Source organism: Panthera tigris, chromosome D2 (genome assembly GCF_018350195.1).
Source record: "Panthera tigris isolate Pti1 chromosome D2, P.tigris_Pti1_mat1.1, whole genome shotgun sequence".
NCBI classification, from domain to species: domain Eukaryota; kingdom Metazoa; phylum Chordata; class Mammalia; order Carnivora; family Felidae; genus Panthera; species Panthera tigris.
In genome coordinates, this window is record NC_056670.1 from 56,145,947 (window position 1) to 56,170,240 (window position 24,294).

The window sequence follows — 24,294 nt, forward strand, 5'->3', positions numbered from 1 at the left end:
GTCAGGGGCTGGGGACCTTGATCTGGGGCCTCCCCAAAGCTCCCCAGTGGAAGACAACTCCTTGTGTCCTACTGGACCATGGCTGGGCCTCACTCACCCACACAGGCCGTGCCGTCCTCGTTGGGTTCGTAGCCCCGACTGCACCTCTTGTTGGTCCGGCACCTGTAACTTCCATACGTGTTGACGCACACAGGCTTGTCTCGAGGGCACACGAATGGGAACCGGATGCATTCGTTGGTGTCTGAAAGGTGAGGGGAGTCACTCACCAGGGAGGCGTCGCTCAGGCTCTGCTGCCCCACCCACTCTGTGACCTTGGGCATATCCCTTCTTCTCTCTATGCCTCAACTCCCTCACTTCAGTCCCTCTGGCTGGCTCGTTCTGTTATACCCAGAATTCGTGATCCCCAAAGACCACTAGGGAGCCGAGTCCGATGCAAAAGCAAAAGAGCCTTTATTCGAGCTAGCTCGAGCTCAATCCCCTACCTGCACCGGCGCAGCGGTGAGATACTGGGGAGAGCGAGCGAGTTTCAAAAGCACAAAGGTTTTATAGGGATCTAGGGGCAGTTGGTGAGGTAATGGCTGTGGCCTCAGCCAATTGGCTGGGGAAGGGTCCGAGTCCTGTTAGGCAGGTGAGCGGGAGGTTGCTCAAGGGGAGGAGGCGTGGTCAAGGTGAAGGACACAGAACAAGATGGAGTCGGCCGGCGTAGGCCTGCCCTTTCAGTTCTATATTTGACCTCTACGTGTTGGGGGTGTCACACTTGGCCCGGGGTCTTCTATGTACCACACTTCCTGTAGGTGCTCCCTTCATAGATGGATGAGTCCAGATTCCTATCTGCAGCCACAACCTGTCCCTGGGGCTCCAGACTTATGAACCCAACATGCATCTCATGCTCAGTAGGTCCAGAATGGAAATCTAGATGCTCCAGCCCTCAAACTTCTTCCACCCCCTGACCCCATCTCGCCTAAGTCAATCAATGTCACCCACTCAGCCGCTCAAGCACAGATAGGAGCAATCCCTAGATCCTCCTTTTCCCTTACCTCTGTAGGCAAGTTAACAGATCCTGCCGCTCTGCCCCCATAGAACCCCTCTGTGTGCCCACCTCCTTCTCCAGCCACAGCCCGTTCCCAGCCTGCACCACCTCTTGCCTGGATTTCTGCAGCCACCTTCAGACTGGCACTCTGGCTTCCACTCTTCCCTCCAATCTAATCTGCAATTCAGCAGGCAGGGCGATCTTTTGAAAATGTGAATCATACTCTCCTGCTTAATTGCAAAGGGCCCCAGGAACAAAATCCAGACACCATGAGACCCTCCCTGACTTAGCGCCTGGCTCCCCCACCACCTCTGGGCACGCCAGCCTCCTTCCCATTCCTTTCACACACAGAGCCTTTTTCCTGCCTCGTGGTCCTCGCTCCTGCTCTTCCCTCAGCTCTCCGTGTGGCTGGACCTTCTCGTCCTTCAGGTCTCAATTCAAAGGGCTTCTCCCTGACCACTCTGTCTAGAACAGTCTCCAGGGACACCTTGCTTAAAGCGCTTTTGGTCCATCTCATCCGGCTGCCAGGTTACGTGTTTGTGGTCCCCCTCCCCAGAACAGATGCTGTTCCAGGGCAGGTGCTTGGCCCACATCCCCAGCACCTCGCATGGGCACGTAACTGTCCGCTAGATGATGAAAAAGAAGTGGCTGGAAGGGTGATCCCACAGGGTCCTTCCAGTGCACAGGCTAGACACTGGAAGTTCTGTGTACATGCATCCTCTCTTTAGAGTGGCCAGGGTTGGGACGTGGAGAGTGGAGGGGACTAATTTCCTCCCAAGCCACCCTTAGAGCCGCACTCCTTCACTTTCTCACCTGTGGTCCTTTGCCGGTGTAGGGCCCTCCACCAGACCACCTTCTCTCCTCTCTCTGCCTGGCGAGCTCCCCATCGCCCCCCAGGTCTCAGCTTAGGCCTTGTCTCCCTGGGGCACCTTCTGGGACCCTCCCTGGCTGGTTGAGGCCCCACCTTTGTGCTCCCATATCCCACCCCTCCCCCACCCAGCCCTGCTCACATTTCTGGTCATCACTGTTTATTCATGTGCCTCTCCCACTGGCTCTAAGCCCCATGAGGGCAGGAGCTGTGTCTGTCTCATTTACTCTTTTTTTTTTTTTTTAATTCATTTTTTTAAATGTTTATTTTTGAGAGAGAGAGAGAGAGAGAGAGAGAGAGACAAAGCACGAGCAGGGGAGGGGCAGAGAGAGAGGGAGACACAGAATCGGAAGCAGGCTCCAGACTCTGAGCTGTCAGCACAGAGCCCGAAGCAGGGCTCAAACCCATGAACCATGAGTCGGACGCTTAACTGACTGAACCACCCAGGCGGCCCTGTCTCGTTTACTCTTGAGTCTCAGTAGCAAACCCACTCAGCCTGGGGCTGATGAGCATCTATGGAACAGACTTAGGAAGAATGCTGCCTGAGAGTCTAAAGGCAGGAGGAGTCCTTGACCTGACCCCTCACTGTCGGTTCCTGACACAGAAGATACTGGGTTGAGGGTCTTTCAGACGCTGAGCCCCTTGGCTGCCCCTCTGCCACCCCAGGCCCTCGGAGGACTTTCAGAAAGTCAGCGAACGCTCACGGAGCTGCGGTCCTAGCAGTGTGCTAGCCACCTGCCTCCCAGTACTGCACGAGGCTACCGTCTCCCTTCTGTTCTGTGACTACACTCCACGCCCGGGTTGCTCCAATGCCCCTGGCCATGCCCATCCTTGTCTGCCAGCTCCCGTGCTTGCCGCTCCGCCAGCTGGCCATGCCAAAGCCACCACGGAAGACGCACGCGCACCTTTGCCACCGTGAGGTGGCCGCACGGCCCCTCGCACGGCCGGGCCACCCCGTGAGCACTGTACAGGCAGTTATGCGTCTCCTCCCCAAGCCCATTCTCTCCGAATTCGTGGCAGGAAGCACCCCATCCCCAGAACTGCCATGATTCGGCCTATTGGCTGCTGGCATCACTCCCACCTTGGTGAGTCACGTGGCGGTTGTCTTGGCATCTGGAGCCCCAGGGACAAACAACACATTTCCCTCCCCACCTTTCCCCTCTTGTCTGCAGCCTAAGCTTTGCCAGGGCTCAGACTGACATTCCCCAGGGAGATCCTGGCCTCTGCCCCATCCTCTAGTGCCTGCAGGCAACTCACCCATGCAATGGCCATTTTCCTGCTGGGAGAATCCTTGGCCGCACTGCAAGGTGGGCAGAAGCAGAGACACTGGTGAGTTGAGAAGATCCCACCTCCGGTTCCCCCCTAATCACAGCCACAGAGCAGCTGTCACCCTGAGTCCAGAATGAGGGGTGCTCTTAGCTCTGGGCCTGGGGCTGCCCTTCCCTGCTGGGACCCCTCCCCTTGCACTGAGAAGAGGAGACTGGGGGAAGGACGAGAATGTATTCAGTTCAAACTCCTGCTTATTCCCCTCAGGTGGGATCCAGGTGCCTGAGCTGGGGTACCTAACAGAACCTATCCCTCTTAAACTACAAATCCCTCCCTAAACTACACATGGAGGGATCATTATGAAGCCTGCTCTTTGCTGAGAAGATTTCCATCATTCTGGAGGCAAAATCTGCAAATTCCTGGGAGTCCACTTTCAGACCATGGGGCTGTGGAGGGGGTCCGCTCTTCTGGCTATGAGGCCCGGACACCCTTACTCACCTCCAGTGGCGCTGGGCTCTGAAGTCTGTCCTCATCCCGGGGGTAGGAGATCTCCAGCACAGAGTTCATCTCCTCACTGGCCACGCTCCGGCTTGCCATCTTGCCATCTGGCCACGTCACCTCCACACTGCTGGCTTCATCCTTCCCTACGGGACAGAAGGAGAACTGAATTTTAAATTCTATTTAATTTTAATGAATTTGCATTTCCATAGCTACGCATGGCTCGTGGCTACCATATTGGACAGCACAGCACTAGAACTTACATTCTAGCGGACAGGCCAATCAGCATGAAGCTGTTTTAGGGGAGAAGGGAAAGCCTGGTGGTAAGCAGGTTGACTTTGGGTTCAAATCTTAGCGGTACCGCTTGCCTTGCTGTGTAATTTTGGCCATGTCACTGTATTTAAATTTATATCATTTATAATTATAGCCTGCTAGGGGCCATGCTTTCTTTTACCATTGGGAATGTGCCTGTTTTCAGGGAGCGTCCGCTCTGGTGGGGACAGACAGGCAAAAAGATGAACAGATCAATGATGTCAGATATTAACAAGCTCTGTTAAGAAAACAAAGATAGGGCAACACGGTAAAGACGAACTGGGGCTTGGCTGGGGAACTTTTCTAGCCAGGGTGATCAGGGACAGGCTCTTGGAGGGAAGGCACTTGAGCTGAGCTCTAAATAAAAGCTGAGGTGATAAAGAACAGGACGGTGGAAGGCACAGGAGAAGGACCGTCCTATAGAGCTGAGATGTTTACAGAAGCTAATGGTGAAGCTCAGAGAATATTCACGGAGAATCCATTCACACACACCCTTAAAGCAACGTGTTACATCGGTGTTAGAAAGCAGGTTGGAGAGATAGGTCAGGTGTTCAGGTGGTGTCAGAGGCGGCCCCAGCCCCCTGCTTGAGGCATCAGGCCTGTCACTGCGGCAAGGTCAGGCTAATGGTGATGAATGGGGGTGGGCGGGAGGCGGGCGGGGGGGGGGGGGTTGGGCCTCACCTGCAAGGAGAGGTTGTTTCCCCAGTCAGTCACCTGGGAAAGAGGGCCGTGCTCAGTGAAGGTAGGAGGGCGGATGCAGCCCCTCGTCACCCACCAGGGATGACCAGATGCAGGCCTGGTGCTCAGGGGTCCACAAATCCCGTCATACCCTCAAGCACCATTCGTGGGCTGAATAAACAATGTCACCCACTTATACGTGCTACTTTCCCTTAATGTATGCAGACACTCCTAGAAGAAACAGGGAAACCGAAAAGTGCTGCTGAATTTACAGCAGCTTTGGGCCCTTACTGTCCGCCAAAGGATTTTACAAGGATAGCTACTGTGGGGGCGGAGGGTAGTCTGTGGCACATTTTCATGTATAAAAGGGATTCCTGTATTTTAGAAAAGGGTTGGCAGCCACAAGCAGACTTTGAGGGGAGTGTGTGTGTAGACTCCTGTGTGCAGGGGTTCACCCTGGTGGGGAGCTTGGGACAGCAGGGGTCATGGGGTGGAGGGCCCCAGCTGTGCCTTCTTCCTGGGAGTCCCAGCACCCTTCTATGGAGCTTCCAGAGGAAGCTCCCTGCTGCGAGCCACAGCTTCCGGACCCTCCCCGTATTTGCTTCCCCTTGGCCTTGCTGCTACCGCGCCGTGATTAATGAGGGCAGGGTGCTGCGGGCACACGCACACGCGTCAAGGGTGAAAAGCCCGTCTCTGTGGGCCAGGTGGGGCAGCGGGACCAGGGAGAGACTCCCAGAGCACAGAGTCCCACACTCGGGGCTGCTTCTGTTCCCCTACAGACTCTCCCCTTCCAGCCTCACTGATTCTGGGGTTTGCTTTCTTAAGCCAGAAACTGTTTCTCATAAACCTCTAATCCCCCACTCCCTCCTTCTATAATAATTCCGTTTGGAGAAGAAGGGTGGACCACGGGACTGGGGGGTATCATCTGTGGGCTTTTTTTTTTTTTCTGTTTTGTAATAGTCTCTTGAAGTTAAAGAGATTTGGCATTTTTAGGTTGTACAGTGCCCAAATTAAGCGGCATATATAAAAAGTAAATATTTTTCCATTAAAAAAAGGAGACAAAGAATAGCAAATGTTTCTCACCTAAGCCAACAGAATGCTACATGAATACATTTTCCAGCCTGACTGGAGTGCCACAAATAACTCAGAAGAGTCACCGAATATTCATAGCATGTAGTTCTGAGTCCCGCTTCCTCCCTTCCTCCCAAACCAGGACAGACAGGGGCTATGAGAGAAGCCAGCCAAGGAGAACACATCTCAGTAGCACTCCCTCCTCTGCTGCTGCTGATTTTACTGACTTGGGCACCTTCTCCGGGGCCTTAGTTTCCTCATCTGTAAGATGGGGGTGTGGCCCAGAGCTCTAGCACCCCTGGGAAGGACAGTCCTTCTTCCTTGGAATGTGAGCCCTGCCCCAGCCGACTGTCCCCTAAGCATCCCCATCTCTACCATCTCTTAGACATGGGGGCACCTGTAGTTCCCAAAGCACCTTCATTTCTTGGCAATAATACTGGAGAATATGTACCCCAAACTGTACCAGGTGATCTCACTGTTGGCACTGGACCCTCTCGGCAGCACCGTGGGGAACGTACTAGACTTCTAATTTCCACTTTAGAGACAAAGGGGCTCAGACCCGGGGAGGGGATGTAAGTTGCTCACAGTTCCCCAGCTAGGGATGTCTGACCCCAAAAGCCCATATCTGCTTTGCCCTTGCTCTACTGCTCACTTGGCCCCGATGCCCAGCCCCACCACGGGCCAAGTGTCCTGCAGGGATCTGGGATTTAACAGGAGAGATGGACCCAGGTCCCATCCTGTGGGAGCTGCATCCCGTGGAGGCAATGAACATAGTGATGATGTTATAATGAACTGGGAACGTGCAGCCATAGCATTGGTGCCACTTGGTGAGAGAGGCGGGTGTTAAAAGTCATTCCATTTGGGTGTTGCAGGAGGAGTAGGAGTTTGTGAGGCAGAGGAGGGAAGGAAGGGGCAGTCCTGACAGATGGTGCGGCATGGTACAGAGGTATGGTAAGGTCATGTGTATTTGAAGAGTAGGGAGAAGTTCCAGGTGGGGGAAGCAGAGTGTGGAAAACGTATTGGCAGGTTGGGGCGGGGGGAGATGGGGAGAGACTTTGGAACTTTCATGTGTGAGGCTGATCTGAACCCTCCAGACGACTCTGCAAGGTGGGCGTTCTATCCCCGCTCTCCATGTGTAGACATTGGCAAGGTGAAGTGACTCACAGGTGCCTGAGCTACGATTGGAACCCAGACTCCTGTCCCCAGACTGTTCCCTCTCAAGTTGCCAGACATCCCAGGTCATTCCAGGCACTGCACAAGGGCAGCTTTTAAGCAGTCTGCGTGCCAGGCCTGTGTGTCAGGGAGTGGGGCTGCGGGCAGAGGAGGCCCCATAACCAGCACAGCTGGGAGGTCAAGAGCAGAAGGGAGTCACCTCTGGCAGCTTCTAAAGGACAGAGGCCAAGGAGGCTCAGAGAATTGCGCTTTTCAGAATTACCAGCAAAACAGATGGTGGGAATACAGTTGGTGGAATATTTTTGCACTTTAATAAAGCAATTTTTATGTGGGCCACTGAATTTTCCTTCCCTAAATGAGCACCAGCAGGCTCGGAGGCAGCTCTGAGTCACTCGCAAACAATTCGCTTAAAGAAAGGTGGTGTGTGTGTGTGTGGGGGGGGGCAGGGGTACTGTCAATGCCTGGGGTGGGCTGGGCAGCGGGTGAGCCTCCGATGGGGGCTGGCTGGGACAAGTAGACTGTAGGTGCTTGTTTTAATTTTCTGGGTTTGGGTGAGTGGTGTCAGTCCTCTGCAAACCAGGAATCGGACAGCCAGGGTAGGGGATATGTAGGGTGGGTGCACAGGGCGGGGGGCGGAGGGGGGCGGCTACGATGCAGGTGCAGAGCAAACAGTGCACAGTGGGCCACCCCACAAAGGCCATGAGCATAAATTCTTCTTTATGAGCCTGGCTGGCCAGCTGGCCAGAAGGAGCAGGGCAAGGCCAGGGCAGGGTGCAGAGGGGAGGTGAAACAAGGCCAGGGGCTCCACTGAGCAGGGGTGGGTAGGATGGGAGCCGACAGCACACCAGAATGGGCCCCCTGGGAACCCCAGAGAATGAAACAACCATCCAGGGAGGTCTGTGAGTTTTTACTGCGTGGTGATGCGATGCAGCCCAGACCCTCGGGAGTGGGGAGGGTACATGAGGGTCTGAGAAGCTAGTCCCCTGACCAAGGCTCAGTGCAGGGATGAGCAAGACATAGGCGTGCCGAGGGGCACACGTGCATGCCCACGTACTTGTCCACGCACTCTCCCCCAAACCTTGCTGCAAAGTCAGGGGGAGGCAGAGGATGATTCACAAAGGGAGGGTGGGAGCAGGGTCGGTTGGGGTGAGCGGGAGCGCCGTGAGTGCTGGAAGGGGGGTTTCCTTGGGTCCTCTTCCCTTTAGAGACCTCCCCCTCCCGGGGACAGCCAGGGGCCCCACATCTGGGCCTCAGTGACTGGACGGACAGGGCAGGCCTTTCTTGCGTTCGTGTTCTGGACATGCCCCTTCTCACCCCAGGCGCCACAAAACAAACTGCTCAGGACTGGAGACCATCATACTGCCCGTCAATAGGAGACTTGCTCCACAAATCATGAATGCCGCCACACGGCGACATACCGTGCGGCACAGAGTTTGGAAAACAAAGGAGAGATGCGCAGCCCGAAAATGGTGTCCAGGTTATGTTGTTAAGAGGGGGGGGAAAAAAGCAAGTTTGGAAATAATGGAAGAGTATCATCATTTTTGTTAACAAAAACTCCCAAGGAGTATTTATCTATAAATATGCTCCTAGGCACAGCGCATGTGGTAAAAGCACATAGAAAAGCGTGGAGCCGGGAGCAGGTGACCCCACCCCTCCCCCTCCACATTCCTGATCCCCTTACCCTGTTCTGCATGTGCTTTTTTCACAGCACTTAACATCTTCTAACAGTTTATATGTTTACCTAGTTATTATGTTTATATGTTTCTTCTACTTCCACTAGAATTAAGATCACCCATGGCAAGGATCTTTGTCTCGTTAGTGTTTGGCACATAGTAGATGGCTCAGTAAATAAGTATTGACTAAATGGATCAAATGGTACTGGGAGAGGGTGAAGGGAGGAACGTTAACCTTTTGCTTAATATTCGAAACATAATGTTGAGCTTTTGGGTTCTTTTTCCTTTCTTTTTAATCATGTTATAATTTCTAATTTTCCGATAATCAATATGCATTATTCTTACAATCAGGAAAAAATATTAAATCCTTCTAAGAACTCAAGCATTGCCCTCCCTGCAGGGCTCCTGGTGCAGGACACCACCCCTGCTGGGGCTCCCGAGCTCCTGGCCGCTCTGTCTTCGCACGGCACGGCCTGGCTTTGGCTTGCTCGGGGGAGCTTTGATCCGCCTGTCCCCCTCCAGCCTGGTTCTTGGTTGCCCCCGCCCCCCCAGGTGGGCTTTGGCCTCCCTCTCTAGGCCCCGCTCCTACCAGACCATTCCCATCGTGGGCACACTGAACACTCCCATCTCTGGGTCTGTGTCCAAGCTAGGCTAGCCCCTGGAGTGCTCTCATCAGCCGCCCACTGTGCCTTCTAAACTCCCGCCATCCTGCTAGACCTCGTGCTAGGCCCATGTCCTTGGGAAGCAGAACGAAGTTCTCCCATGCTGGTCCTCGCACAGCCCATCTAGATCTACCTTGCACCAGAATCCCTGTGTCCATCTGCCTTTTTCCCTGGACTGTGAGCCTGGAGGGCAGGGGTATTTCTTCTTTGTCTCATCTGTCTCTTTCCCAGGTCTCTCTGTGTCTCTCGGTTTCCCCAGCCCACTGCCTGTCTGTGGTCCCGGTCCTCGCTTTCCTCGATCCTTCCTTCCATCTGGCCTTTCCTCTTGGCTCCCTCTCTTCCCACCCCATCGCTGCCCCTCCATCAGCCAGGAAGGCTTGTGCTACGCTGGATCCATGAAGGAGACCCTCCTGGACTGGGGGCCCTGGAGCTGTGGGGATAGAGTCCACCTGCTCCTGGCGCTGCTTCCTGCTCGGTCGCCTCAGTCTCACTGCCAGGCTCAAGAGTGAGCTACAGGGACAGGTCCCAAGAGCAGCCTTCGTTCAGTGGCTCTCTGGGAGCGGATCCTGGCAAGAGAGGAGCCTACAAGGGGACCCGTGGAGCGGTTTGGGCCAGAGTTCAGAGCCAGAATAAACCCCCTGGCCTTGCAAAATATCAAGAAGAGGCTCTGAACCAGATGCCGCGGCGTGTTACCCTGAGTGTGGGAGGCAGACATTGTGAAGAGGCACGGAGGCTCCTGGGTGCCCGTGGTCCCCGCACATGACTCAGCCGAGGCTGCCTGGTTGAAGAACCGAGGCTGCCCGGTTGAAAAATCTTGTCAAGGGCAGATTCTGGCTGGAGAGGAGACCCAGCGAGGCCCACAAAAACGTCTTAAAACAGCACAGGCAGCCCACAGGATGTGAGGAAGGAGAACCTCAGCCCCAGTCCCATCCTTACCATGGATTTGCTCTGTGGAACCTCAATTTCCTGATCTATACACAGTGGGCTGGGGTGTTGACGTCCAGCCAGATGCCTGGATAAACATCCCACATGTGATACCATGGCATTATCTTGGTGACTGGATGGCCTTACACGGGTCACCTGGTAATGAGGGGACGTGGATGTCCAGGAAGAAAGAGGCAGAGCGGAGGACCTTGGCTGGCTCCACACACAGCAGCTATGGGAGGCCAAGCAGTTAAGTCACAGAGGTCAAGAATTCAGACAGTGGTGTTCAAGGAGTCGGGGTCCAAATCCAGCCCTCTCTACTTTCTGGAGATGTGATTTGGGGCACCACTCTCAGCCTGAGCCTCAGTTTTCTGACCTGTGGAATGGGGTTACGATTTATCGGGTTGTGGTTAAAAACTGAGTGAGGTATCTTATGCAAGGCACTTAAGTCCAGTGCCTGGTATACACTAAGCGCTCAATGACTGTCGGCTACTGCTGTTTCGTCGGAGGACAACATATTTAAAAGTCATCTCGTACTTGGCCAGCATCGCAAATGGCTACCTTAAAAGTGACAAATGCTTCAACAGCCAGCCGACCCATCCAGGGTGAAACAGGCCAAGAACATGCTCACATAACCAGGCCCCGGGCCCCCTCAACATTTATGCTCCTTTTTCAGACTGCAAAAATATTATGTGCTCCTATAAAAATTGGAACACACGCACACAAAACATATGGAAGAAAATAAAAATCACACGGTTGGGCAGATCTGGATTTGAGTCTCAGCTCTGCCACTGATCTGTCATGTGACCTTGGGCAGGTTTCTTAATTGCCATGCTCTTCAGTTTTCCTATTTGTAAAGTGGGGATAAATAGTGCCCGCGTCACAGGGTGGTCGTGAGGATGAAATTCAGTAATAAAGTGCCACCTGGATGAGTAAGAGTTACCGTGTTAATCCACTCAGAGTCACTGCTCACACTTTTTGCATGTTCTTTCAGTTTTCTTCTATGCCCATATGATGTGTGTATAATATTAACATATACGTTAATTTCAGACCATATTGCCTGCTTTTTTTATGTTAGTATTATATCACCCCATGAGGTGCTAACACGCAGGGGAGGGTGTCTGATCTTGAGCCCAGGTATATTTGACTCAAATGCTTTCTTCGCCATGGTGTCTTAGTAAGGACACTCGTGACTCCTCAACATTTTTTCTATGATTGCCCCTCCCCCTTTCTCTCTTTTTAGACTGCCCCCCGCACCAATTCCCTCCCCAATGCATTTCTTTAAAAACGTTTTATGTTGAAATGATTATAGATCCACAGGAATTTGCAAAGATAGTACAGAAAGGCCCTGTGTACCCATCACCCAGTTTCCCTCGATGGTTAGAGCTTATGCAACTACAGCATAATACCCAAACCGGGAAGTGGACGTTGATCATGTGCCATGTGTGCGTGCGTGCATGTGTGTGCGTGCGTGTGTACGGCTTTATGTCATTTTATCACATGTGTAGGTTTGTGCAGCCACCCCCACAATCAAGATACAAAACTGCTCTATCACCCCAAAGACCTCCCTCAGGCTGTCCCTTTATGGTCACACCCACCCCTGGCAACCGCCACTCTATTTCCTGTCTCTGTAATTTTGTCATTTCGAGAATATTATATAAATGGAATCAACAGTATGTGACTTTATGAGATTGGCCTCCCCTGCCCCGACCATAATGCCCTGGAGAGCTATCCAAGTTGCTACGTGTATCAATAGTTTAATCCTTTTTATTGCTGAGTACTATTCCCTGGTGTGGATGGACAACAGCTTGATGAACCAGTAATCTATCACAGGACACCTAGGGTGTTTCCAGTATGGGCTATTACCGCTAAAGCTACTATGAACAATCTTGTATAGGTTTTTATGTGGACATAAGTTTTCATTTGTCTGGGATAAATACCTAGGAGTGCAATTGCTGGGTTTTATAGTAGTTGTATGTTTAGTTTTTTAAAAATTTTTTGAACGTTTATTTTTTTGTGGGAGAGAGAGAGAGAGAGAGAGAGAGAGACAAGAGTGCAAGTGGGGGAGGGGCAGAGAGACAGGAAGACACAGAATCCGAAGCAGACTCCAGGCTCTGAGCTGTCAGCACAGAGCCAGATGCGGGGCTCGAACCCATAAACCCTGAGATCATGACCTGAGCCGAAGCTGGACACTTAACCAACTGAGCCACCCAGACGCCTCTGGTTTTTTATTTTTAAAGAAACCACCAAACTATTCTGCAGAGTTGCTGTACCTTTTTACATTCCCACCAACAATGTATGAGGGATTGAGTTTCTCTGCATCCTTGCCGGCTTTTGGTATTGTCACTATTGGTTTTTTTGTTTTGTTTTGTTTTTTTGCTGTTCTGATAGGTGTGTAGTGATATCTCATTAATAACACAGACATACTGTAGAGCTGTTTATGTACTGTATGTATATCTGTGCCTTTATACATATAAAAAAGAGTAGGATTTTTTTGCTCCCCTTCCCCCAGACAAGAACCAATTTTTACCCCCTTGAGGGCGATGTCACACCCCCCCCCCCCCCCCCCCCCGCCCCGAGAATGCATGGCTTCTCCAAGCTCCTAGCTAAGGGAAGTCACCAGGGGTTTGATGAGGCTTTAATCACCAAGCCTCTTCCCAGGAGGCCAGGGAAACAGCTGGTTTGGACAAGTTTGGTACAATGTCTGAACAAGGCCCCAGCCTTGGACAAAGGGAGGATTAAATACTCTGACCCCAAGGCGAACTCATTCAACAGAGGACTGCAGTGGGGACCCCTGCAAGGGGAGGGGCACGAGGAGGGGCACGAAAACCTTCCTTTTGGGCTCAGGTTCATCTCCGAGCAGGGCCGCCTGCACGGCTGGTGTCCACCACGGCGGTCACGGTACCTGGACTACTCTGCACGTGGCAGGTGCTCGGGCCGTTAGTCCTCGTTACCGAGCATGCTTTGGGGTGCAGTCCTGGGACCCCACTGACCAAGCACAGCAGCTCGCTGCCTGCCCCTCCCCCAGCCCTGACTCACCTAAGCCAAAGTGTGCCACGGGCTCCATCTCACACAGGTAGCCTGAACCCCCGTCGATAATCCTCAGGTGGGCCCCGCTCTTCTTGGTATAGAGCACAACCTTAGCTCCCCTGGCAAAGGCCCCGAACTGGGTCCGAGGCACCACACGCAGCCAGTTGTTGCTGAAGCCCTGCAGGGTGGGAGGAGGCAGGCCAGTATCAGGGGTGGGAGGGGGGTGCGCAGGGAGGGAGGAAGAGAAGAAAACGTGCAGAGGGAAGAGAGGAGGAAGCCGGCAGAGAAGGTGAACAAGGCAGACAGACTGGCTGAAGTTTGGAAAGAGAGGCACTGAAAAAATGAGGGAAAAGCTAACAGACTTGGGGAAAGCAGTTTCTGGAGCAAAAGTGCCAGTGGAAGGCAGAGGGACAAAGGGCTTCTCCCAGGAGAAGGCAGCCCTTGGAGGTTTGCTATGTGGCTGGGAATTTATTTTCTGGGTGTCCGTTTTCCACCATGCTGGGCAAGGAAGCATCCCGGGCGCCTCTGCCCTCTATCACCCTAGACCCAGGGGAGACACTAGGCTGGGTTCTACAGGTCCCGGGGTCCATGCACACCTGGTTCCCCCGGAAGACGGACAGCGGCTGAGCCATGGACTCCCCGTGGGACAAGATGAGGTCCAGCATCCCATCTCCATCGAAGTCTGTCACCACACCCCCTGCAATAAGGCAGATTTCGCTCTGGCCATCGGCCAGGAGACCCAAGCGGGAGAGGGGCTCCCAGTCAGTACCATGTCGTGGTGCATGTGCCAGAGGGTGGGAGGCAGAGAGCACAGTGCTGGGGCAGGTAGACAGGGTGGAAGCCCATCTCTGCTTCCCAACAGTCGGCTCATGGCAGGAAATCATGAAGAGGGCTCCCTTTCCCTTCCCTGAACTTGTGCATGGCGTGCATGCAAATCGCTCAGACCACGAGAACTTCTTCCTGATCTACTACACGCGGCCTTTGCATTTTCAGTTTTTGTCAATGTATCGTGTTTGCATATTCATGGTCTCCTTTTGGTCCTCGCTACAACCCAGAGAGGTGAGGAGGGCAGGCGTAGTTATCCTTTCTATGGGTGGTGCAGATCAGGACCCAGAAGATGAAACAACTTCCAAGACCACAAATGAGGCAATGGCAGGACCAGGTCTTGGGACTCCTGATCCAGTGCTCTTTCTCGGACACCAGGCTGAATGCCAAGAGGGGAGGGGTCAGACCGCAGGACCCGCAGCCTCTCCTTTCCATCCCCCCCCCCCACCCCCTGCGTCGCCGGCAAGGCATTGCCAGAGAAGTTACTGCCTACCCGCCCCCCGCCCCGCCCCCGATTCCCAGACCCCCGCCCCCAGCAGCCCTGAGACTGGAAGCATAGGTCATCGCCTCCTCTGCTTCTGGCCTGGCGCTCCCAGGGGCTCAACCCTCCCTCAGGGTGAAGACCTCCAGAACGGCAGGGAAGGAGGAGTCCAGTGCTGTGGAGTTGGCTGCCCCATCCCTCCTGCCCTCACCCTGGCATACAGGCGGTGCTGAGACAGAGGAGTGCGGGCCTGAGCCCTCAGGTGCCCTCACCTGTGCCCCGACCCTCAGGCTCCAAGGCATCGCCAGGATTGAGCTCCTCGATGAGAGGGTCGCCGTGTTCCCTGCGGATGACACTGCAGGAGAGGAGACAAGTCGTTCCCAGATTAGCAGCATGCCGTGGGCCCCCTGAATCCAGAGGCCCCCTCACTCCATCCTCTGTCCCCTGAACATCCCCAGGCACCCTGTGCATCAGCCACGGCCTGGATGTCTACGGAGCCGCTCTCTGTTCACAGAGCCTGCCTACACCCTGTCTGTCCCCTTCTTGGGTTTTAATTTACATCGGTAAATATTGATTTTTCCCTCTCTAATGGATGAATTATAGACAGCCTGGGGAAGGGCAGCTGATGGATGGAGAAGGGGCAGGGAAGCAGCTACCTTCAACCGACCTTCACTTTCCTTCCAGTGGCCCCAGGTTTCCAAGTTCTGGGTGTGCCCAGGATTGAAACCACTCAAACGCCGCCTCCTCCAAGCCCTCCCTGATAGTCCTGCTGGAAGCAATGCCTTCCTGCTTGGCCTTTATCACTTTCTGCCTCGTGCTAAAGCTCTGAATGGATGTGTCTTATCTCCTAGTTAGACTGCAAGTCTTTGCAGGCTGGGACCACGTGTGACTCATTCTTGCATCTCCCACAGCACCTAACACAGCGCGTGGCTTGCAGGAAGCTCAGGGCGCATGTCTGTGGGACACAGGGATGAAGCCCAGTGGCAAAAAGGGAGGAAAGGGCTCTCCTTGGGCTGCAGGGGCTCTGTCTATTTTAAGCTCTGAATCACGGTAATATTTGCTTCAGAAAAACCCACTGTGAACGTCCTGCTCCTTCTCCACACTGAGCTGAATGCTGATGATGGTGGTGAGCTCTCCTCCGATTTTTCTCTCATTAGAGTCTCACAGCCTTGGGTGCTCTGGATGTGTGGAGCAGTGCTGGGGGGAGACAGGGCTGGGAGGGACGTGATCGCTCTCCCCGAAACACTGCAGGTGGCTCTTGTCTGCCCCTCACAGAGAGTCATCAGAGGGCTGAGAGGTGGTTAGTACTTTCAGAAGGGGGCAGGGGTCCCCTGAGCTGGAGCCTGTGGTGGGGGCGGGGGTGCAGAACTGCAAGGGGTCTGCAGCATTGAGTAGCTGCCCCGGAAGAACCCTCTGTTCACCACACAGGGCATCTGTGCTGAGCACATCCACGTGTGTGGTGTGGGCCGAGGGCGGCGTGCCTGGTTGCACTTGGGCGTCTGTGCACCTGCTGGAGGTGTGTATGCCTCAGCCTGCCAGCAACCACGGTCCCTTTGACCACCTGTGTCCCGCAGACTCTTCGCGGCTGGGCAGAGACATCCCTTGGTTCAGGTGACAATGCACTCAAGGGTTCCTGAGGATAAGTTCTGCTGTATTTGTGTATTCATTAAACAAATTCTTTTGCAGTGACTTCTGTGTGCCGTCCGCTGCGGTGGGCCCTGTGGCTGTGGTGTACATCAGGAAGGATGGAGCTCAGGGGCCACGACGACGGGGGGCGTCTCATGCAGCGTGCTGAAGGCCCACAGGCAGGGGGGCTGCGGGGAGGGCAGCACTCGACAAGCTCACCCAATTTTAGGTAACCAGGATAGGCTTCCTGGGGGAAGGGCCAACTAAGCTGAGACCAGAAGGATAAGTATGTGTCATTGAGACGAAGAGGGAGGAGCAAGGCGCAGAGTGGGTGGGCAGCACGAGGGGCCAGGCCTGGCACGGCCCAGAAGTGAACAAAGCTGGCAGGATCTGGAGCTCCGTTGTGAACGGGGAAGTGGAGAGTGGGGACAAAGCCGGGAAGTGTGGGATGAGCCAAAGAGAAGGCAATGGGGAGCCTCTAAGAGGTTTTAAGCAGAAGAAGGGTGTGGCTAGATCTGCATTTTCAACAGCTTGCTCTGGAGGACTAGACACAGACACCTGCTGAAGGCCGATGCAGGAATCCCCTTGAGAGAGATGAGGTGCGGTCCAGGGGTGATGAGAACAGATCAGAGGCGCGTCTGGTGTGACCACACATATCCCGGCTGGCCTGGGAGAGTCCCTGCTTGCCTGCTGTCCCACCATTAACAGGACCCCCTTGCACTCAGCAAGCATCTGGTGTGGGTGACGAATTCCCTGGTTACCCTCCTCTTCACTGAAAGATTGCAAGCTCAAACCCACTGAGGTTTTGGGTCCCCAGTGTCTCCTACAAGGAGCCTGCCACGTTCTGTTCAGCAACAGGGACAGGTTGGGGCTAAACTTCCCGAGTGGCCGGCTGAGTGGTGGCCCGAGCTATAGCCCCTCACACTGTTGGCTGTATGCTCAGGACCCAGCCATCTGCCGCCGGGACTTGGAGCACAGCCACGGACCTCGGAAGTGGCTTCCACGGCTGCTGCGTGGAGGCAAACACGCTAACCCGTGGGGCCACTATGTGATGACACTGTCTTCATCCATGGCAGCTCTGGGCCAGCCCGCCCTCGGGGTGGTCAGAAGGAGGCTGGGTGGTGTGACAGGCAGGCAGACAGGGGAGGCGCCTGGGTTCTGGGGCCACAGGGATGAGAGCACTAGACCCCCTGCTGCTTAGGGGCCCTGGCGAGTGACACTTTATTAGCCAGAGAAGGAAAGTGGTGTCTCTGTTAACGAGCAATTGATCTTCCGCAATTAATCTGGAAGTTGTGAATAAGCTTTTTGCAAGGCACCTAATTAGTAAATCTAGTGCCTTCGGGGGGTGATTACATCCAGTCAGGATTGACGCTTTGTTAATAATTATATTTAAAAACATGCTTAGTCACAGCTCTTGCCTTTTATTAATAGTTAGGGCCCCCCTGGGGTAGGGGATGGGGGCGATGGGGGCCTTGGGGAGCCAAGCAGGTGATCGGGCCCATTTCCTGAATCCAAAGCCCCCTGCCCCACCTGCCTCCTCTCCCCACCTGGTCCTGAGCCCCATTAGCATGTTTTAGGCCAGGAACAGGGCTGCCTCAGGTCACATGGGTCCTGAGGTTCCCCAACAGCAGTTCTCAAACTTTAGTGTGATAGGAATCACCTGATGGATGTCCAGTGTTAAAAATAGAGATTCCTGGGCCTTACCTCTGGAGATTCTGATTCAGGAAACCTGGGTGGGCCCTGGGATTCTGTACTTTAAATAAGCACTCAGGTGATTCTGATGACAGTGGTCCCTGGACCCCTCTTAGAGAAGTATTGCCTCTGAACATCCAACCTTTCCTCCCCAGATGCAGATCCTTAACAGATTTCTTCCATTCTGTCACTCCCTTTAACTTGTCTACCATGAATTGTCTCATCTAGCATTTCCCAAGGCACGTTTTGCAGAGCACTAGTCCCAAGAGGAAAATCTTTGAAAGAAGTGTCCTGTGGTCAAATCTATTTGGAATGCTCCATCTACCTTTCAGAAAATAAAAACACTCCTGGTCATGTTAAAGGCTCTGAGAAGTCCTGCAGCCAGTAAACCTCCCTGTCTTTGCTTACCCACAGGTGCGCCCAAACAAATCTGACTCTGTAACTCCTTTTTGTGGGTGTGTGGATTTCTCTCCCATAGAGCTTGGCTTCTGGAAACGCTTTGGGCCATGTCCCTGACCATTTCCCCCACAATAGCAGGACACCAGCTTCCTGCCCAGGATCTGCCCTCCATCGCACAGCTTCTCTCTCAATCCTTCCTTCCCTCCTCTGTTTCTTCATCAGGGGACCTTCCCCTGCCTCAGCCCTGGGAACCACCCACTGAGTCCTACACTTTCCTCCCCAACTCCCAGCCGGCAAGAGCGCGAGGCCTCCGGCTAGGCTGAAGTGTCTACCGGAAGAGGCGGTTGGCTGAGGAGCTGCGGTGGGCGAAGTTGTTGAAGAAGATCTCCAGCTCCTGGTCATTGTCAAAGTCGGCGGCGATGACTGTGCGGACAGGGGATGGCATGGAGAACTTGGGCGAGGCGATATCCTGGGAGGAGAGAAGGCCACAGAGGTCAGCGGACAGATGAGTGGGACAGGGCAGGTGAGCAGCAGGCCGACTCCCCACACTGCATATGCGTGTGGATGCAATCCAGGAGAAAAGACAGCTGACCTAACACCTCCTGTCTCACCTCCCCCAGAAGGGACCTGTGGTGGCTGCACTCAGGGCCACACAGAACTCGGGCTGCTTATAGCAGGACAAGGAGGTAAGAGGAACAGTCCTGATTCACACCAGTGAAGCACTTGGCTGTTCCCCAGGCAGGGTCACACGTAGCCCTCCCATCAGGCACTTGAGGAAGGGCAGACATTAGTATTCCCATTTTACAGGTGAGATGATGGAGTCCTGGGGCAGGAGGGAAATCACCCATGGTCATAGCTAATGATGGGGTGGGAGCCAGGGCTTCTGACTCCAGATGCTATGCCCTTCCTCCTCTGCAGGAGAGTCAGAAGCTAGGGGGTTGGGGGGACCTTGGAAGGTGCTGTGCATTTGAATCCAGGCTTCTCTGCTGAGTAGCTGTGTGATCTCAGGAAAGTTATTAACCTCTCAGGTCTCACTTTCTTCATTAGGAACATGGGGCTAGGAATAGCAGCTCAGGCTGTGAGGACTGCATATAAAATGCTTGGCACAGTGGGCATGAAATAGATCCCTGGCGATCTGTACTGGCCTCGCTCACGCTATCAGTCTCACGGAATGCGGCAGAGGTGGCTTTTAGCTGTGGTTTTGCTGTTATCTTATGTTTTTTCTTGGAAGTCTTTCAATATTTTTGAGACATTTGCTTTGGGGTTTGCAGTATCAGATATACCTGTCCAGGGCTCATGGGGAGACCCTAAGCCCAGGAGAGCCCAGCTTGGGCCTCGAAGTGCTGACAGGGCCTGGTGGACCTAGCAAAAGGGTCCTGGGTGCGGGACTTCCTTTGAAATAGAAGAAGATGCGTTTCTTTTGTTTGTGAGAAGAATATCTATTGTAGATGGTTTTGTCCCTTAAAGATTCGAGCAGCCTGTCGAAATCTCAGGTACCGCATGGAAAGGGCTGGGAAGGGACATTCGGTGTTTCTGGGGGTGCCCCTCTGCCCCTTGGCCTGGCCCTGCTCCTTGGCCTCTTACGCAGGCCCCCCCTTCCATCTGCTGCGGGAACAAGCCAGCCTGGGACAGCTGGCGAGCTGCCTGTCCTGGGGAGGCCAGGAGGGAGGGTGTCCCCATCAGCGCAGTAATGAGGCTGATTAAGAGCCTGGCCAGTTGGCCAGGATAGGCTGAACAGGGCCTTAAGAGCTGGAGAAAAAAGAGACCTCAGGATCTCTAACTCGTTATTATTCTATTGATCCTATAAAAATGGAAACCTACATAGCCCCCTTGGGGTCACCCCATTGGACGCCTGGGCTTCTGAGATAATGTATGTAAAGCGCTTAGCACAGTTCCTGGCACATGGAAGGCACCTGATAAATGGGGCATCTATTATCATTATTATTGCTCCCATGAGCTCTGGAGCAGGGCCACCAGAAGGCTTAGCAGCGTTTCTCAAACCCAGCACACTGATGTTTGGGCCTGGATCATTCTGTGCTGGGGGGGCTGTCCTGTGCATTATAGGACATTGAGCAGCCTCCCTGTCCTCTACCCATTAGATCCCAGTAGCACCCGTCTCATTTGTGACAACCAGGAATGTCCCCAGACACTGTCAAATGGCCTGAGGAGAAAACCACCCCTGGCAGAGAAGCTGGGTTAGAAGAAAAAGCTGAATACAGATGAAAATCATCCAGGATCAACTGCCCAAGTTCAGGGTATGCCCCCTTCCTTCCCAGAGAGCCTGGGTCTCAAGGGAGAGAGCAGCTGGGTCTGAGCATTGCAAGGTGGCTGCCTATGGGGGAGGGAGCTTGTGGTGGCCAGCTAGACATAAGGTTCCTGGACACTCCCCTGGGACAATCAAGCATCAGGCAAATGCTAGAACTGTCTCACTCTTGCAGAGGATTTTGACAAGACCTAGATACCTCCAGAACAATCTGGACTCCCTCAGACCCGTTTCAACCATCCTATGGAAGCTCCCTGAGAAAGCTCCAAACTCAAGCTCATCAGGTGGGTGGCACTGTCACCAAACAGCCCCTTTGGAGAATTCTTGGCACCACAATCTATTGACAGCTCAGGGAGGGGGCACAGAGAGGGATTTGAGGTCATCTTGCCCACCCTCTGCCAACTGTCCTTGGTTGGGGGGGCAGCTGTTGGGAGGTCTGTAGCCTCAGCCTCCCCTGTCCCTCTATTCCCCACTGCATGCTTAACCTGAACTTAAACTTGAAAAGATCAGGTTTTCCAGGAGCCACCTGGAAAAACGCTGCTGATCCAGGAATGAAGTCCACCTTCCAGAGCCTTCATTGACCTGTTCTTGCCCATCTTGGGAAGCTGCTGCCCCTCCTCTGCCTGTGGCCCCCTCTGCTCCAGGCACTAGAAGACCAGACTGGAGTCCATCATCTTCCCCCAGATGCTACGTTCATTGTGGCTCTCCTGCCTCGAGGTTCTGCAGAGCCACAAGCCTCTTCTCAGCCTGGGGGGAGGCGGAGGCAGGGCTGTATCCCCAGGATATGCCAGGGCCACTCACAGTGCTGGCCGGCGGAGGGCAGGGAGGAAGGGAGAGGTCCCCTCTTACCCGAAACCGGACCTTCCCGTGGGCGCTCATCTGCAGGTAGAGCCGGTGGGGGCCATTCCAGTTGCCATAAACGATGTCCACTTTTCCATCACGGTTGAAGTCGGCCAGGGCAACACCTCGCCCGTGCTGGTGCGGGTCGTCCACACCTGGGGAGGAAAGACAGGAACCCTCAAGGCAGCGCCCCCTGCAGGCTCCACAAACACCTTGCTGGAGCCTCTTGGAAAGAGACCAGGTGGGCGACCCTTGCGCTGACCCTGCCCTTCGAGCAGATGGGGAGCCGCGCTGGCCAGCCCAGAATTTCTCCACAGGGGCAGGTGGCGGGCCAGCCATGTGGTTGCAAAGAGAACCAGACTTGTCTTCAGCTGCATCTGCCCAGCAAGCACACAATTTTCACTCAGTTTTGGGGTAGCATGGGGACGGGAAGGAGACATGGAAATTCCGGAGGACTAAAGTTCTCCAGAACCAGGCGCCCGGCACTGCCACTGGGGTATATAGTAAGTTGGTCATCACTCTTTTGTTCAAATCTCTCAGTGGCTCCCCAGTACTGCTGGGCCAAGTTCAGATTCCTGCCTGGGGAGCACAAGGCCCCTGCCCACCTTATCTGGCCTTTATCTGATACCCCTGTCCCCCTTACTCATAAGCTCTGCCTTCCTGGGTTCCTGTCGTTCCTCAAATGAGCCCTGCTCTTTCCGGCTTACGGCCTTTGCTCAAGCTTGTCTCTGCTCCAGGAATGTCTCCCCCTGGCTCTTGGTTACCTGGCTCCTTGTTTTTCTTCTGCTCTCAGCTACAATGTCACCTCCTCAGGAAGCCTCCCCTGACCACTCCCATGAAAACAGCTCCTCCCAACTACTTGGTTATCTTCCCTGACAGCCTCTCATTTTTCCCCTCAACCGTGCACATCACAGGTGCAATTATGTCCCTTTGCGGTTTATTTGCTTAGTGTCAGGTTTCCCCACTAGACCTTACACTCCATGAGGTCAGGGACTGTCTTCTTATTCACCTGTGTTCACATGGCATCCATCTCAGGGCCTGTGGTGATCCGGTAGTTTTCAGTAAATACTTACTGAATGAACGAAGAGACATAAATAATTTGACAGAAGGCAACTGGGGACATTGGTGACAGCAGAGGAAATACCACACCATAACAGAGAAACCCACAGTGTGCCTCATGAGCTCTGGGAAGAGAAGCTTGTGTGTTCAGCGTCACCTGCTTATGCTGTCCCCGCATCAGCCAGTGCCCACTGAGCTGATCCCGGGGGAGGACATGGGGTGGCTTTGCCCAGAGGGATGGCCTGACCTCCTGGCTGCGCAAAGCAGATACGTGCCCTCAGGCCACGCGTGGAGCTGAGAGGCTGTAGATGCTGGTTCTAAATGCTGACGCCCATGCCAACTCTTTCAGAGGACAAAGTGCCGGTGGCCATCAGGCCCTCACAGATGGTGGGTGACAGGACAATGTAATGGAGGAGGGATCACGGGATCCAGGGCACAGGGAGCTCTCGCCAGCTGCAACCACAGAGCTCCTGGGGATGGGAGCCAGGAGAAGGTAGGGCTGGGGCCCCTTGAGAACCTTGGAGGCTGAGCATCCCCTTGGGGGAGGGAAGGATCTGGACGATGGGTGGGAGGAGGGGGGGTGGGGCGTGGAGAAGAGGCAGTGAGGCCCAGGCTTGAGGAGGAGGCTTTGCAAAGGAGCAGGGGCAGCCTCCCACCTCTAGGATTAATACCCCATTAATTCTCTACAAAACTCCCCAGTCCTAATGTCGGTGGCCTTCTGTGTTGGCCCATTTCTCTCCTATCTACGAGGCACCTTGACAAGGAGCTGGTTCCCTTTCACGGGAATAATCGGTGCCAGGCTGCATTTCACAGCAGCATCTGTTTGGGTGATGAATGCCCTCTTGACATGTCTTGTTAAACCCCTGCAATCATTCTGACTTTCAATTACGGGCCTAGCACCTTTCCTCTCTCCTCCCGCCAGATACCTTCTCCCGCTCCAACTTGTTCGCTCACCTCTGCTCCCATCTCTTTAACACCTTATCAAATCCTCTAGGCTTTCTCCACTACCACCTCCCTTCATTTTATGATTTTTCAGCAATGAGAAAATTTGCTGCCAGAGTATACAGCACCGGGGTGTGTGTGCTTGCCGGGTGGGAGGACAGGCCAGGGCCGCTGCCTCCAGCTCTGGCTTTGCCGGGAAGGAGAAGAGGGAAAGGCAGGAGGGGAGTTGACTGGCTACAAGCGGAGGGGTGGTGTTCAACATGGGAACTCCCGAGCAGAGAGCTGGGGGATTAGGTACTTGTAAGTCACAGAGAACGGATTGGTGCTCGCTCAGGGATTTGATGCTAGCTGTCAGCACTAGCTGGAGCTTGTAGGACCTTTGATCTATGTGTCTAGATTCCCGCTCACCCCTTCTTCTGGAGGCTACAGCTCATCCCCATGCTGCCCAGAAAGAGGTGAAATCAATCCTTTCATTGGCAATGTGTGGAGGAAGTGGGTGGGGGGAAGTGGTTGAAGGGCAGGCTGATTATATCCACAAACTTTTATGAAGTGTCCATTCTGCCATTCAGCAAAATTTACTGGGTGACCACTGTGTGCCAAGTGCGGTGTCAAGAATGAACAGCACAGTGCCTAGTCCTCGTAGACATAGATTATTTTAGCAAAACAGAAGCCTGACCAAGAAGTGTACGCAGGACGGTGTGAATGCAGAGGAGGGAGTGTGAATCTTGCCAGGTAGTACAGACAGAGGCAGGAAAGGCTTCATAGATAACATCTGAGCTGAGTGTTGAAGGATAAATAGAAGTTCTGCAGACAGAGAAAGGGAGAAGGCACTTCAGACAGAGAGGATGGCAGGTGCAAGGGCCCTGAGGCAGATGAGGGATGAACAAAGAGGGAGGAAGGGAAGGAGAGCTGGGAACCCGAAGTACTATTTTATGTGGATTTTAGCCCCCCTCTTATTAGAGCTATTTGTTTATCCATCTTT

The 24,294-nt window shown here is 53.9% G+C and overlaps 1 protein-coding gene across 3 annotated transcripts in view; it reads right to left on the reverse strand.

Moving 5' to 3' along the window:
* Nucleotides 1–24,294, reverse strand: part of CRTAC1 (cartilage acidic protein 1) — a 157,052-nt gene that overhangs the window by 20,696 nt on the left and 112,062 nt on the right. For all 3 annotated transcript variants that reach the window (XM_042960296.1, XM_042960294.1, XM_042960295.1), the window contains exons 7-14: nt 21,321–21,466; nt 18,541–18,677; nt 14,764–14,846; nt 13,782–13,882; nt 13,195–13,363; nt 3,663–3,808; nt 3,156–3,198; nt 98–241 (exon numbers count right to left, since the gene is read on the reverse strand). In XM_042960296.1, coding sequence (XP_042816230.1) covers nt 98–241; nt 3,156–3,198; nt 3,663–3,808; nt 13,195–13,363; nt 13,782–13,882; nt 14,764–14,846; nt 18,541–18,677; nt 21,321–21,466 — 969 coding nt within the window. The remainder of the gene's footprint in view (nt 1–97; nt 242–3,155; nt 3,199–3,662; nt 3,809–13,194; nt 13,364–13,781; nt 13,883–14,763; nt 14,847–18,540; nt 18,678–21,320; nt 21,467–24,294) is intronic.